Source organism: Vanellus vanellus (genome assembly GCF_965231255.1).
Source record: "Vanellus vanellus genome assembly, chromosome: 1".
NCBI classification, from domain to species: Eukaryota; Metazoa; Chordata; class Aves; order Charadriiformes; family Charadriidae; genus Vanellus; species Vanellus vanellus.
In genome coordinates, this window is record NC_138905.1 from 156,620,216 (window position 1) to 156,633,654 (window position 13,439).

Here is a 13,439-nt window from a genome sequence, read left to right on the forward strand (position 1 = left end):
TTAAAGATATAACTTGCCTTGTAATTTGCACAGACACCAGTAAAATTGTTATAGTTTGCAGCCTTTCCTCAGCACTCGTTTAGTGACTGGAGAGGTGTGTTTTATTCAAGTGTGACTCTCCTGAACAATGTACGAAGCTTGAATTCAGCCATTTCCTTGTTCAGCAGAGAGAAGCAACAATGATCAAATATTAACTAGAAGGATTATTATATGGCATTGCAGTATTATTTTTTTTTTACAAAACTGATCTCACTGTGTTTGTTTTCTTGGTGTCCAGGGGACCACGGAGCAACAGGAGAAAAAGGGTTACGTGGGGAATATGGAGAACCAGGAATTCCAGGGAAAGATGGTGAACCCGGTACTCCAGGACAGCCAGGTATGTTGGAAGCCAGCAACAGAGAGACCGTTTTATAAGATATTTTAAACCACATTAACTAATGGGACTCTTGTTTTCTCTGCTGTCTGTAGGACCAAAAGGTGATCAGGGCCCCCCAGGGTACCCAGGGGATCCAGGAATTCCAGGACAAAAAGGATCGGTTGGTGAAATGGGTTTGCCAGGTACTGATTGTCGGGAATTTCTTGTTTTTGTATTCCTCAAGTTAATATAGAACATTACGAGAGACCTGTATGGAATATTTGTTGGTGTAGATCTACTAAATGGTTGCACTATTTACAGTGTCTGAACTTTTAGGCTTTTGGGATATTGCTTTCACAATCCTATTGTGATATACAAATAATAGGGTGGTTTTCTGAGTTTCTACATGTGAATCCTTTACCTAGATATATAGGATTTGTGTATTTGTTGCAGACAGAGTTTTTAGAGTGATACCTGTTTGTCTGTCTGTCTCTGTATCTGCTAGTGTGTGAACTGCATTAAGCTTCTTGTGTATTTTCCCCCTTCTAAAAAGTTTGGTGGGTTGTTGTGTACTGCATGTTAATTACAAACTGTAGTGGTCTGGGAATAGTGGTGGTGTGGAGGGGATTGGTAAAGAACAGAACAGAAAAGAACCTATTTCTCAACATGGAAACTTTATCTTTGTTCCGATGGCCTTCTGTCTAGCATATTTAGGAAATCAAAGGTGAAAGACTGAAATGGTAAAGGAGGACAGAAAAATTTGCTACAGCAGAGTCCCTTTGTCACTGCGGTCCTGTTAGAAATTATTCAAATCAATGTAAACTCTTGCTAAAAATATGATTTGAATAAGAGCTCTGTTTACTCTGAATCCAAGATTATGACCTTCTCTTACAGAGGAGAGCTTATCTTCCCATAAAAGGTCCCATTTAGAGAGTGAATCTCAAAAGTTAATTTACTAGCTATTTTAGTGAGTTACATTGCTTTTCTAGCTCTGAATAGCTAAGGCATTTGTCACCTCTCCTAGGGTACCACTAGTTCTGATACACCTATTTTTCCTTTTCTCTTACTAGGAACACCTGGAGAAAAGGGTCTGCCCGGAGTACCAGGTTCACCAGGCACACCAGGCTTCCCTGGGCAAAAAGGTGAAAAAGGAGACAAAGGAGCACCAGGTTTTCCTGGAATTGGCTTTCCAGGGTCTCCTGGTGAGAAGGTATTTACAGCCCTAAGGATTTAATTGTCTGTCTCTACTAAGTACATCATTTGAAAAGATGCTGTTCACCTTTAAGCTATTTTATTATATTTTCTGTTACACTCCTTTAAATACCTGATGAGAAACTTGAAAGGTGTGCATATGCGCAGGTTTAGATGCATTCAATTTGATGGGACTGTTATCTTCAGGGTTCTTATTTATTCTATCTCTTCAAAGTAGGCTAATTTACAGTGCTAGACAAGTGGGGAATAACTTTTAAAAATACTGAGTAAATAAAGTAAAAAGTGCTTCTTACAAACAGAGCAAATAATCACACTGAAATAGTGTTTCTGTACTTTTACAGAGATACTGGAAAGCTGAAAAAACCTATAATATGCTCAGATATTACTGAAAAGAGAACTGTGTTAATACTGTCTGTAAAGTTAATTTAATCTTTAATTGTATTCTAATAGGATTATCATTTGTTTCACATTCCTTTTGCTAGCTATACAATGATAGTAATCATGAATTTATAAGTAAAAATTGTAAAAATAAAATTTACTAATCTGGTAGCAAACTTGCTGAAGACTTAAAAAAGATTTTTTTTGTAGATGATTAAGTGTAATAAGTAAGTTTGGAGGCTAATTCGGAAAAGACTTTGTAAAAACTGTCATAAAATTGCATAAAAAACTACTCATTTTCGTAGGTATTAAGCAATTGCTAAAAAAGTCAATAATTCTGATAAAGGAATTTAATGACAAATTTAATCCTAATTTTTTTTGTTTCTAAATGGGAAAATAATGTAATTCTGTGTAAGTCTGATGAATAAGAGGGGTGACATCTACCATTGCAAACAAAAAAAGATGTTTCAGAATTAATGTCTGCATTTTATAATGTCTGCTGCTTCTTCTAGGGAGAACCAGGAAGAACAGGTAGTCCAGGTTTATCTGGAGATAAGGGTGAAAAGGGTAGTGCAGGAATTCCTGGAATGCCGGGTGCCCCAGGTCCCAAAGGATCCCCTGGCATGGCAGGATTTCCAGGCAAGTGTTTATGCTTTAATAAAACAGAAATTACAGTGAAAAAATAATGTCAATCTTATGCCAAATATCCTGCATGTAAACCCATGTCTTCTTCCTTTCTTTAGGAAGCCCTGGCCGCCATGGAGAAAAGGGTGAAAAAGGACTTCCTGGCTTGAGTGGCATTCCAGGTTTAAAAGGAGAACCAGGTAGAAAAGACATACAAAACACCAAATGCTACTTAAAATATTGTTCACCTCCATGGAGTAACTGAAACAAATACTGTGGCATCCTACATTTGTTTTGGCTCAGATATTTCCCAGTACATTTGTTCATAAGTAAAAAAAAAAGTTAGAGCTGTTTCCCAGGTAAATCTGAGTCACTGTACTCTGGAGCTAATAATTCATTTACACTGTTTGTGGAAGAGATTTAACCACCTTCCAGTTGATAGGCCCAAACCTGATTTACCACATCAGCATCATTACATGGATGTTAAAGAGGCAATAGAGTAGGGAGGAGAGTAAGTCCATTGCTGTTATAACAACATTTTTGAACATGGAGCTTCTTAGTTTACTGGCTTCAGGACACGTTGTCTCATTGGACAATGGGCTGTGCTATTCACAAGTCTTTGCTGGAGTTGCTGCACTCTAAAATCACTGAGATTCATGATAATTACCTATGTCAAAAACTTTAATACTTGAGCCCTGTGTCACACAGATTTAAATCAGAACTAATCTCAGAGAGAAGTCACACTGAAGTCATCATGCAGTATCTGCTTGGACTCTGTGGGGGCAAAAGAATAAATTAAGCTTTTCTTTAGAGGAAAAAAAATGTGTAAAAAAAAAAAAAAGTCTGGTGATTCGTAGGTGAAATGAAAATGGCAATGATTTTTTCAGGTGAACCTGGTGTTCCGGGTCCTGCTGGTTCCATTGGACAGAAGGGTGAACCAGGTTATGATGGGATTCCAGGTGCAGCTGGTGCAAAGGGTGAACAAGGTACTGTGACTGTCACGTTAAGTTTATGGGGTACGAAAATGCACAGAGACAGGCTACACAAGAGTAGCTGGTAGAGGGGTCTGCTGGGCTTCAGGTACTTTGGATGGAACCTTAGAAAATAGAGTTAGCAAGATGTCTTGCTGACTTCTGATACTGACTATCATCCATCATTGTAAAGCTGATCATTTAGATGAGCAACTGTGTTTAATCAGTGTAATCTTAAAAGAATTTATTTCACAAAAGTTGGCAATACTTTAAAGAATTGGCGTGTTTTGGAATTAATTTCAGTCTGCAACTTAGCTGTGAAATAATGGAGCAGGCTTGCCTTTTCTTAGGGTAGGGCTTTCAGTCACACGGGGCCCATTGTGCTAGATACAATACCAATACATAACAAAGACTGTCTCTGCCCTGAAGAACTCTTGCATAAACCATTTATTTAGATTTTAGATTTGCTTAGTAGAGTTTTGTTTGTTACAAGTTAAATTTAAGTGTTGTCCCATCTTCTGATTTTTTGCTGCCTCTATTATTACAGGTATTCCAGGTAGAGGACTTCCAGGATTTCCCGGTGCAAAGGGTGATAAAGGTAAAACACTTTTTTAAACAAGCAGCAAACCTCCCTCCCAAGAAACTATAATCATAATTCTGTAATTTAGACATACTTCCTACTTCATTCTTTTACATGCTATACCTTTTCAGAGCAGGCAGAAACTCTGAGAGGCTCAAATACAAATTTCTGTTACAGTGGCAGCATCTCGGACATGAGTTAGATATGCCCTAAAATAGGTAATTATTCATAGTGTGGAATTTACTGCAAGCTGTGCTGTGATGAGGTAATATAAATAACTCCCGTATTTGTGTGCTGTGCTTTTGACTCAAAGGATTTCTGTTTTCCTACTAATTTTGCAAGAATCAAAGTCTAGAGAAGCTCTGTGCACCAGACACCTGAAGATAGTAGTTTTGTGACCAGGATACCACAGAATTTTTTTACCTGAGTCTGTTGTGCAGCCCAGATGCAATTTCATTCATTGCCAAAATAGTTATTCTCTATAGCTCAGCGGAGCATGTCTAAGCTATGCACAGGAGCATGGTGCAGAAATGCAAAAGATAGCAGAGACCTGATGAGATCTTACTGAAAATTGTTATTACCTGGACTCAGGACTGATTAGCTTGGGTACAGGCACATAGCTAGGACAATTTCAAGACTGTTTGTAGTCTGCGCAAAGTGTGTCACTACACTGTGCTGTGAGAATGGCTTGATTGGCTTGAATTAGTTCTTGTTCAAGGTGTCTGTAATGCACCATGCTCCATTTTATGAAACAAGTATGTCCTAGACACTAGACTGCATAACATACAGTAGTGAAGAAATATCAAACTGCTGCTGATAAAGGAAATTGTGTACAATTAAAGGATTTTCAATTCTAAGCATCCAGAAAACTAGAAAGATTTAACTAGTCCATCTGTGAAATTAATATGACATGGCAGATTTTGAAGAACTTCTATAGCATCAATGCCCTACCTCACTCATTCATTCTATAAATACGGGAAACTTGTGTGGACAATCAAAAGCGATAAACCAGAATTTTAGAATATCTTTAATTAACCTTTTCAGAGTAATTAACAGTCATTAATCGATGAGAAAGCCTTAATGTTAGAGAACTTATTTTAATAAGCAAATTTTCTAATCATAGCTCAGTAAAGCATGTAGAATGCTAGATTATGAGAGCACTTTTCTCACCTTACCCGCCTCTCATTTTGTCAGCACAGCTCATTTAAAAATATCTGGGTTTAGAGTAAATAGATATCCAGCTGACATAATTTGTGTTCAAAATGTATTGTAGTTCAAAAAAAAAAAAAGTCCAGGATTTAAAGACCCTGTTCTTTTTATGCAAAGAGCCTGGGATAGTGTTTTTTATACATTTTATTTCTCTTATTATCATACTTATAACAGCTAATCTATATTCTTTTTGCTCAATCATGATCTAAAATTCGACTGAATTGCAAATGTTAACTACTTGTACAAGCCTGAAAGTAAGTACTAAGTGTCTATATCTAGATCTTAGTAAAAAAAAAATAATTCCCTTTTTCTCCAGGAGCAAGTCCTTTTATGCTTAGTCAAGCAAAACATCCGTTACTCAGCTATGACAATAATAATTGTAATGGAGTAAGGGTTTGGGGGCTTTATATTCCTTCTAGAAAGACTGATAGAGAGATGTTGGATGTTCATCTATTTTTAGAATGAATTAAAATAGCCTGGTGATCAGTTTAGCTAAGAAAAGATATGTCAGTCAAACTACTCTTTTCCTCATATTTTTTGTCATAATGTGGAGAATAATACAGTTTTCCTAAAGTTTTGCATTTTTATACAAATGTATAAAGGCAAGGTCAATATTTTCTTAAGCAATAAAGCTTATTAGGAGTGGTAATAAGGCAGAAGGCTTCAGTGATTGTGATCCTTCCTCTAATCATCTTTTGGGGGTTGTTTCAAATCTTAGGTGCGAAAGGTGATGTGGGTTTTCCAGGATCCCCAGGAAGTCCGGGGATCCCAGGCCTGAAAGGAGAACCAGGGTATGCTGGTCCACCCGGCCCCAAGGGCAGTCAAGGTCTTCCTGGACTACCAGGAAGTGCAATCGAGGGCCCTAAAGGAGACCGAGGACCCCAAGGCCAACCTGGCCTTCCAGGTAATTCTCTATCTTTAGTATTAATGTACTGCTGTTAATCAAACCTCACCTAATTAATTAATAATTAATACAATAATATATAATTAATATAACATAATAATATAATATATAATTAATATAATCAATATTGGTTATCCTTGTTTATCCTATTCTCACAGACCAGAAAAAAGCTCCCCTTCATAGGCTGTTTCGCATTATGTCCTGGAACGGGCTGATTTTATGTTCTCAGGCAGTTGGGTTTGTCCATCAGTCTTTCTGACATTTAGAAGTTTGCCCCCCATTTCCATGTTTCCCTGTCCCATGTTATTTACTGTTTCAAGGCAGCCATGGCTGTGTGTTCCTATGCCCTGGAATGTTAATGTGTTTAAAACTGGCCCAGCGCGACCTTACCTTGGCAGTGGCCCTGTACTAGAGGCTAAGGAGGACAATAGAGCAGAGCTGCATGTTCATAGCTGAGAACATACCATCTATTTGTTCTGCACATATAGAAAACTCTCCACTATTTTCCATCAGCCACAGGCTGATAAACAATAGATGTCCAGTCAGATAGGAAGTCACATGGACCTCACTGCAACAGATTCTCCTACTTGTTTTCTTGAAATGTTATGATAATTATTTTGGTTCTTCCTGTCTATAGATTGAGCCAGCTCATCCTCCATCAGGTGCTGCTCTGAACAAATAGTGCCACTAAACACTTTCTTCTTCTGGTTTGTAGGTTTACCAGGTCCAACAGGGCCACCAGGACCCCCAGGTCTGAAAGGAGCCAAAGGCGAGCAGGGGAGCAATGGCTGGCCTGGGACTCCTGGGGGTCCGGGAGTCAAAGGTGATCCGGGTTTCCAGGGACTGCCAGTAAGTTACTTTCAGTATGCTCCAGATTTGCTGAAAGCTGGTTCCTGTGATTAATGGATATATTAATCATAGATGTTTCTTGTTCAATGTAATGATACTTCATGCTCAAAGTTCCTTTGGACTCACTGCTGACGATGTAAAGTCAGTTTGAAAACATTTCAATTCTCTCCTTTTAAAGGCTGCCTACCAATAAACCCCAGCAACCTAATGAACTTATTAGAAATTTATAGATAGCGAGTGGTAACATACAACACCCAGAGTATAATTTACACTGTATTAACAGTACAGAATGGCTGCAGCACATCCATAAATCCTGCAAATGCATTAGTAGTTAATTTTAAAGGTTGCATATTTCACGATAAATTGCCTTCTGAAAATACCTGCACTGTTTGCTTTTGTTATGAAACCTTTCAAACAAAGTGCACTTGCAGTACTGTCAGTGATGAAATATAGCTGCTGATTTAGAAATACAAACAGGCAGTGCTATTAATACATTGTTGTCATATATTATTCATTTTCCCTGATCTAAAACAGTCCCTTTCTGTGTATTAGGGAGAATCAGCTAGAATAGGACAGTCAGCCAGAACTATTGGTCTTCTATACTCTTTCTCTCAGAGTGTCTGCTGCCTTTTTCCATACTGAAAAATACGCTCTATATTTTAACGTTCTATTTTGTCTTTCCTACTAAGAAAGTAATAATAATAAAGAAAACTATGGAAGAACGAATAAGAAAGTAGGTAGGTATGACTCAACAATTCCTAGTGTACAAAAGGAAGACTCAGGAATAAGGTCCTGATGTTAAAAGCAGGATACTGATAGTGGGCTTAAAAGGTCTTGATGAGGCAAAGATGTACTGCATCCTTTTCTGCATCTGTGAAGTAGTCACTTCACAGAGACATTAAGGATTTGCTTCAGTGTTCTGACACTAGATCTTGGCTGTGCCTTTTTACCTTTGAGACCATACCATACCAGCTTTGAAGGTAGTCGATTTCAAAATAACATTCCAGTTATTATATTTTTCCTATTTAAGAATTTGCAGTACTTCTGCAGAGAGCTAAACTTTTATACCCCAGGAAATTCTAAAGCTTTTCACAGGTTGATATTCCAGTCCAAGACTGTTTGTTTATCAAGAATGGGAAATGCCAAAGGATTTTGAATCCATGCCTTCAGGCAGAAAAAAATATTTTACTGTCCCTGAGCCACAATGCATAGTATTGGGTTGTTAAGTCAGTGTGAAATGCTCCAGTGAGAGCTATAGCTATTTCAATATTAAACTTCCTCTGGTGATACATACTAAGATGGTTTTCTAATGTCTTCATCCTCTCCAGTGTGACAGGCTCCTGCCCTGATCACAGCTCAATTGCTCATACAGGTCTCCAGGTACATGGTAACTTATATCAGAAAGGAGGTTTTGTTACAACACGCGTGACGCAGCCTGCCTAAAAATCCTATCCAAAAAAAGTGAATGCAGAGATCAGACTGTGAAATACAAATCCCATGGGTTTTTCTGTCATTTTAACGTTAAAATGAGAACAGAAACATTTTCATCATTTTCACAAACTGAAATAGTTTTGTTTTATTTGGAACAAGTCCAAAACAAAGTATTGTTTGCCAAGCTATATCTGATGGGGGAAAAACGTTTAAGAAACTGCATACTGTTGTGGAAAAAGTATTTTGATGGAAAGCTTCCAATAAACTCCTTTTATAAATAATTTCATTTTATAATTATAACCTAAAAAACGGTTATTAAAAAACCCCTCTTTTAATGAGATTCTCTGATGCATGACTGTCTTCTGAATGAGTGTTAGCCCTCCTGTTTAATGCTACAGAAATTCATGTATTATGATACAAAGAGAGTGCCATTTCTTTAAACAACCCTGCATACTGTGAGTATGTGACTGAAGGAAACCAGGGAACCTTACCTCATTAATACCTCCCTTACCAGTCCAACGGTAGCATTTCTTTTGTTTGACTTTGGAAGTCTCACTGTTGACATCCGTTTTTGAGCTAGTCATCTCTTCTCCCTTTATAGTCAGTGGAAAGAATTAGACATTTGTAGGGAGCCATTCTTCTCACCTTAATATAAACATCTAACTTACATCAAATGAAAAATCACTCCTGTTTGTGTCTGATCTATTGCTCTCCAAATACGATGAATATGAAAATATGAATCCTATTAGTGGTATTATTTTTCACTGAGTACTCAATTCACATCTCCAACCTCTGATTGGTAAGTCACTTAGCAAAGGGAGTTTCTTTCCTCCACCTGTGTTTCACATTTTATTATATAGGGGGCTATCACTGCCATATTGCTTCAGCCAGGGAGAAACTCTGAACTATACTTACAAGCTTTTTGCAGATGATCTGCAACAGACAAAAGAAGAAAAGGAAATTGTCAGTCATTTAAAGGACTATTTACAGTGTCTTTTGAAATATGAGCTTGGTTTTCCTTGAAGTGAGGCCATAATGATCTTCTTACCATTCATTTCAGGGGAGCAGTGTGTAATAGTGAAGGCAGGAGGAGGAGTTTGCATTGTGTTTGAAGTGAGTGAGTGAGTCCTTGAGTATTTTAGCCCAGTTGAAAAGTAAAAATCTTCAGATGACTATAAACCATTGAGCACAGTTATTTTCATTCCACATGTGAATGTAGAAGTTTTCAAGTCTGCTGTAGTCTAGAATTACTGCATTTAATTATCTGACTAGCAACCGCCTGCTGGGGCTGCACTGAAATTGGTGTTTGCTGAGATTTGTGCTTACTGATGTTTTTCATAACACTATAGTGTATGGTTGAGAACCTTTTATGAGACATGCTGCTAGTGAGACCCTATCCTTATCTAGTATCTTTGTAAGGCAAAAAATAGTTTAGTAAGAACAACGTGTCACTCTTCTTCCTGTAAGAGAAGCTTCTCATCTAATCATGGTAGAGAATAACCATTCATTAAACTTAATGGCTCTTCTCTCATGTTAAATTTTTTTCACAATTTTCAAAAAACATACAGTCTATTTAAGAGTCATATCATAATAGCGTAGGATAACTATACTTCATATTTTCTTTTATACAGGGTAGTCCTGGTTTACCAGGAGATATTGGTCAAAAGGGTGATATGGGACCTCCAGGAGTACCAGGCGTTCCAGGTGAGAAGAAAATTTACCATATTCCTAAAAAGTATGCAAAGATGTCTTTCATATCATTCCTCTTAAAAAAGATGCTCAAAGAATGCTGACTTTGTTACAAATTATTGAAACAGGACATTGAAAGCTGCATCAAAAAGCATGTGAGAACATTGGTATTTTTCTCAACGTTTTTTGCCTTTTGCCTATTATCTTGCTTTGCCAATTTTAAGTGTGTGCTTGCTTTAAAAAGTGGATGTGAAATCAATTGTTTGGACATTACCAGTAAAGAATCTTCAAGATTTTCTTGAGAATTGGAGAGGCAAATCTTATAGCTATATTTGAGGAAACACAGGCTCAGTATTTTCCCATTGTTGATTACACTGCTGCTACTGTCACTCTCATATACATGAAAATCCTGCTTGTATAAAAAATGTAGTTATTAATAGAAAAAAAATATAATTTAGAGAAAGATAATTAAGAGAAAATTGTTTTCAGTCATTATTTCTTTGGCGACTTAGTGCTGCTGTTTGTATCTTGTTCTTGTAAACAGTTAAAAATTACTTGTGCAACTAAAGTCATGGCCCTTACATGATCATGAGGTCCTACATGATTACTCTACACATATCCTTCCCAATCAATAAATTATTGAAGTTCAATGTAAATATTTCCTTTGACTTCAGGTCCAAAAGGATCTCCTGGCTTCCCAGGCCTTAAGGGTGAGCGAGGTGACCAAGGTCTTCCTGGATCTAAAGGTATATAATACAAAGACCGTTTTGTTTTTTTTCCCAGATGTTGTTGTTAAAATGGTTATATGTGACTAATCAAAGGATATCTCACTCCCCTTTTTATTTAGTGTAAAAAGTTAGAATATGAAAACAGATATCATATGATATCAGCATCTGAATGGTCAGATTACATTTAAGTATTGGGTAGAGAGTGAATGTATTTATCTCCTGCTCTGAAAAATCAATACTGAGGTTTTGACATTATTAGAATCTTTAAATGGTATCCTAGAACTATAGAATCATGGAAAGGTTTGGGTTGGAAGGGACCTTTAGAGATCATCTAGCCCAACCCCTCGCCCATGGGCAGGAACATCTTTCACTAGATCAGGTTGCTCAAAGCTCCATCCAACCTGAATCTGAACATTTCTAGTGATGGGGCATCCACAACTTCTCTGGGCAACCTGTTCCAGTGTATCATCACCCTCATTGTAAAAAAAAAAAAATATCTTCCTTAAGTCCAATCTAAATGTGCCCTCTTTCTGTTTAAAATCGGTACCCCTTGTCCTGTCACTCCAGACCCTGGTAAAAAGTCTCACTCCGACTTTCTTATAAGTCCCCTTTATATGTTGAAATGCCATAATAAGGTCTCCCCAGAGCCATCTTTTCTTCAGGCTGAACTCTTCCAACTCCCTCAGCCTTTCTTCATAGGAGAAGTGTTTGAGCCCTCTAATCATTTTCATGGGCCTCCTCTCGACCCGCTCTAACAGGTCCATATCTTTATTGTACTGGGGATCTCAGAGCTGCATACAGTACTCCAAGTGGTCTCATGAGAGCAGAGTCGAGGAGCAGAATCACCTCCCTCAACCTGCTGTCCAAGCTTCTTTTCATGTACCCCAGAATACGATTGGCTTTCTTGGCTGTGAGCACACATTGCCAGCTTATATCCAATTTCTCATCCACCATTACCCCCAGGTCCTTCTCAGCAGGGCTGCTGTCAATCTCCCAGTCTGTACTGATGTTGGGGATTGCCCTGACCCAGGTGCAGGACCTTGCACTTGGCCTTGTTGAACTTCATGAAGTTCACATGGGCCCGCTTCTCAAGCTTGTCCAGGTCCCTCTGGATGGCATCTCTTCCCTCTAGCATATTGACTACACCACTCTGCAAATTTGCTGGGAGAAAGTCCATACAACCTAAGGTCTGGACAGCTGTTTCAGCCCTTGGGAGGTTTTTTTTTGGGTGGAGACGTCGACATCTATAGACTGTAATGCTTCCATTTGGGTTTCAGCCACAGCCTTGCAGTTGGGGTGGTGGACACCATTTTCTTTCAGCAGGTAACAGTCTCCGTACAGTTCTTATGAAAACAGTCCACTTTAAAAATGGTAATTCTTTTTAAAGATGGCATCCTTCTAATTCTAATTCCCTGGAGACCTCAAGCTTCTGGGTAGGCTTGCACAGCCATTAGTTGGCGTGACCGTCAGGGCTGCAGCTTCAGCCTGCTGGTGAGCAGGGCAGGCAGCAGCCCTGTAACCGGCAGAGTGTGCAGCTCTTCTGAGCAAACTGCTGTGCAAGCTGCCAATGCCACTCCCAACAGAAGCTGCTTCCTGTTTGTGCACCCTGGTTGCATCCATCTGGTCAGAGACACGTCTCTGGGCCTGCTCTGTCCTGTGTGGTGGGAGATGGGAATGTAGGATATAGCAATATGTTTTTCAGAAGCATCACGTGCAGCTACTTAGGTGTTACTAAAGGCTTGTCAGTGGCAGAGGCCCAGCCCAGGCTGTTTGCTCCTTTGTGCCTTGAACCCCATTGTCTTCTACCCTCAGTCATCTTTGGGTTTAGCTTTTTAACAGGTGTGACCCTACTCAATGCACTTATAAAGTATTGAACGCATTGGTATCTTGTAGCTACATGTTCTGTCTATTCTCTGACTACATAAATGGCAATACAAGGTAACATTGTTTTCTCACTTTTCTATTGTGCAATACTAGATATGTGCTGATTTCCTCTGTTAACTTTGGCAGGTTTACAAGGCCCACCAGGCCCACCAGGTGCTTTTCAGCTTGTTAAAGGGGATCCTGGCTTACCTGGCCCTGTAGGACCAGTTGGTCTCAAAGGATTCCCAGGGCTTCCAGGTCCCAAAGGACAGCAAGGTAAGAGTTTCTAACTTGCCAGTACAAATACATTTTAAGTAATGTGGAAATAGACCAATGGTAGGCTAGACACTAGAAGATTTTTGTTATAATATTATCCAGCTTTTTATAAGCCACTTAAATTGTTTCAGCGATGAGGAAGAGTCTCCTTCTTTTTGAAGCTCATCCAAAGGAGTCCCAGAAACAGATGGCCTAAACCACGACACCTCTCTAGTGATTTTTTTATAGGTTCTCACTCTTCAGTCATCAAATCAGTATCCAAGATCAGCAGTAAGCAGGATGACTTGTAACACACTGCTCATCCTTCCCCGGAATGTATTTGTTAGGGTATCTTCTGTCTTTAGTGTTGAATCCAAGCTTAATTATTGTG

At 38.6% G+C, this 13,439-nt stretch overlaps 1 protein-coding gene across 1 annotated transcript in view; it reads left to right on the forward strand.

The window, feature by feature from the left end:
• The window catches only part of COL4A1 (collagen type IV alpha 1 chain), a gene marked incomplete at its 5' end in the record, with an annotated part of 87,019 nt that overhangs the window by 61,185 nt on the left and 12,395 nt on the right, over positions 1 to 13,439 (forward strand). The window contains 12 exons of the mRNA XM_082494133.1: positions 278 to 376; positions 469 to 558; positions 1,426 to 1,565; positions 2,458 to 2,588; positions 2,693 to 2,769; positions 3,457 to 3,555; positions 4,088 to 4,138; positions 6,048 to 6,233; positions 6,949 to 7,082; positions 10,145 to 10,217; positions 10,877 to 10,948; positions 12,941 to 13,069. Of these exons, the coding sequence (XP_082350259.1) occupies positions 278 to 376; positions 469 to 558; positions 1,426 to 1,565; positions 2,458 to 2,588; positions 2,693 to 2,769; positions 3,457 to 3,555; positions 4,088 to 4,138; positions 6,048 to 6,233; positions 6,949 to 7,082; positions 10,145 to 10,217; positions 10,877 to 10,948; positions 12,941 to 13,069 (1,281 nt within the window). The remainder of the gene's footprint in view (positions 1 to 277; positions 377 to 468; positions 559 to 1,425; positions 1,566 to 2,457; positions 2,589 to 2,692; positions 2,770 to 3,456; positions 3,556 to 4,087; positions 4,139 to 6,047; positions 6,234 to 6,948; positions 7,083 to 10,144; positions 10,218 to 10,876; positions 10,949 to 12,940; positions 13,070 to 13,439) is intronic.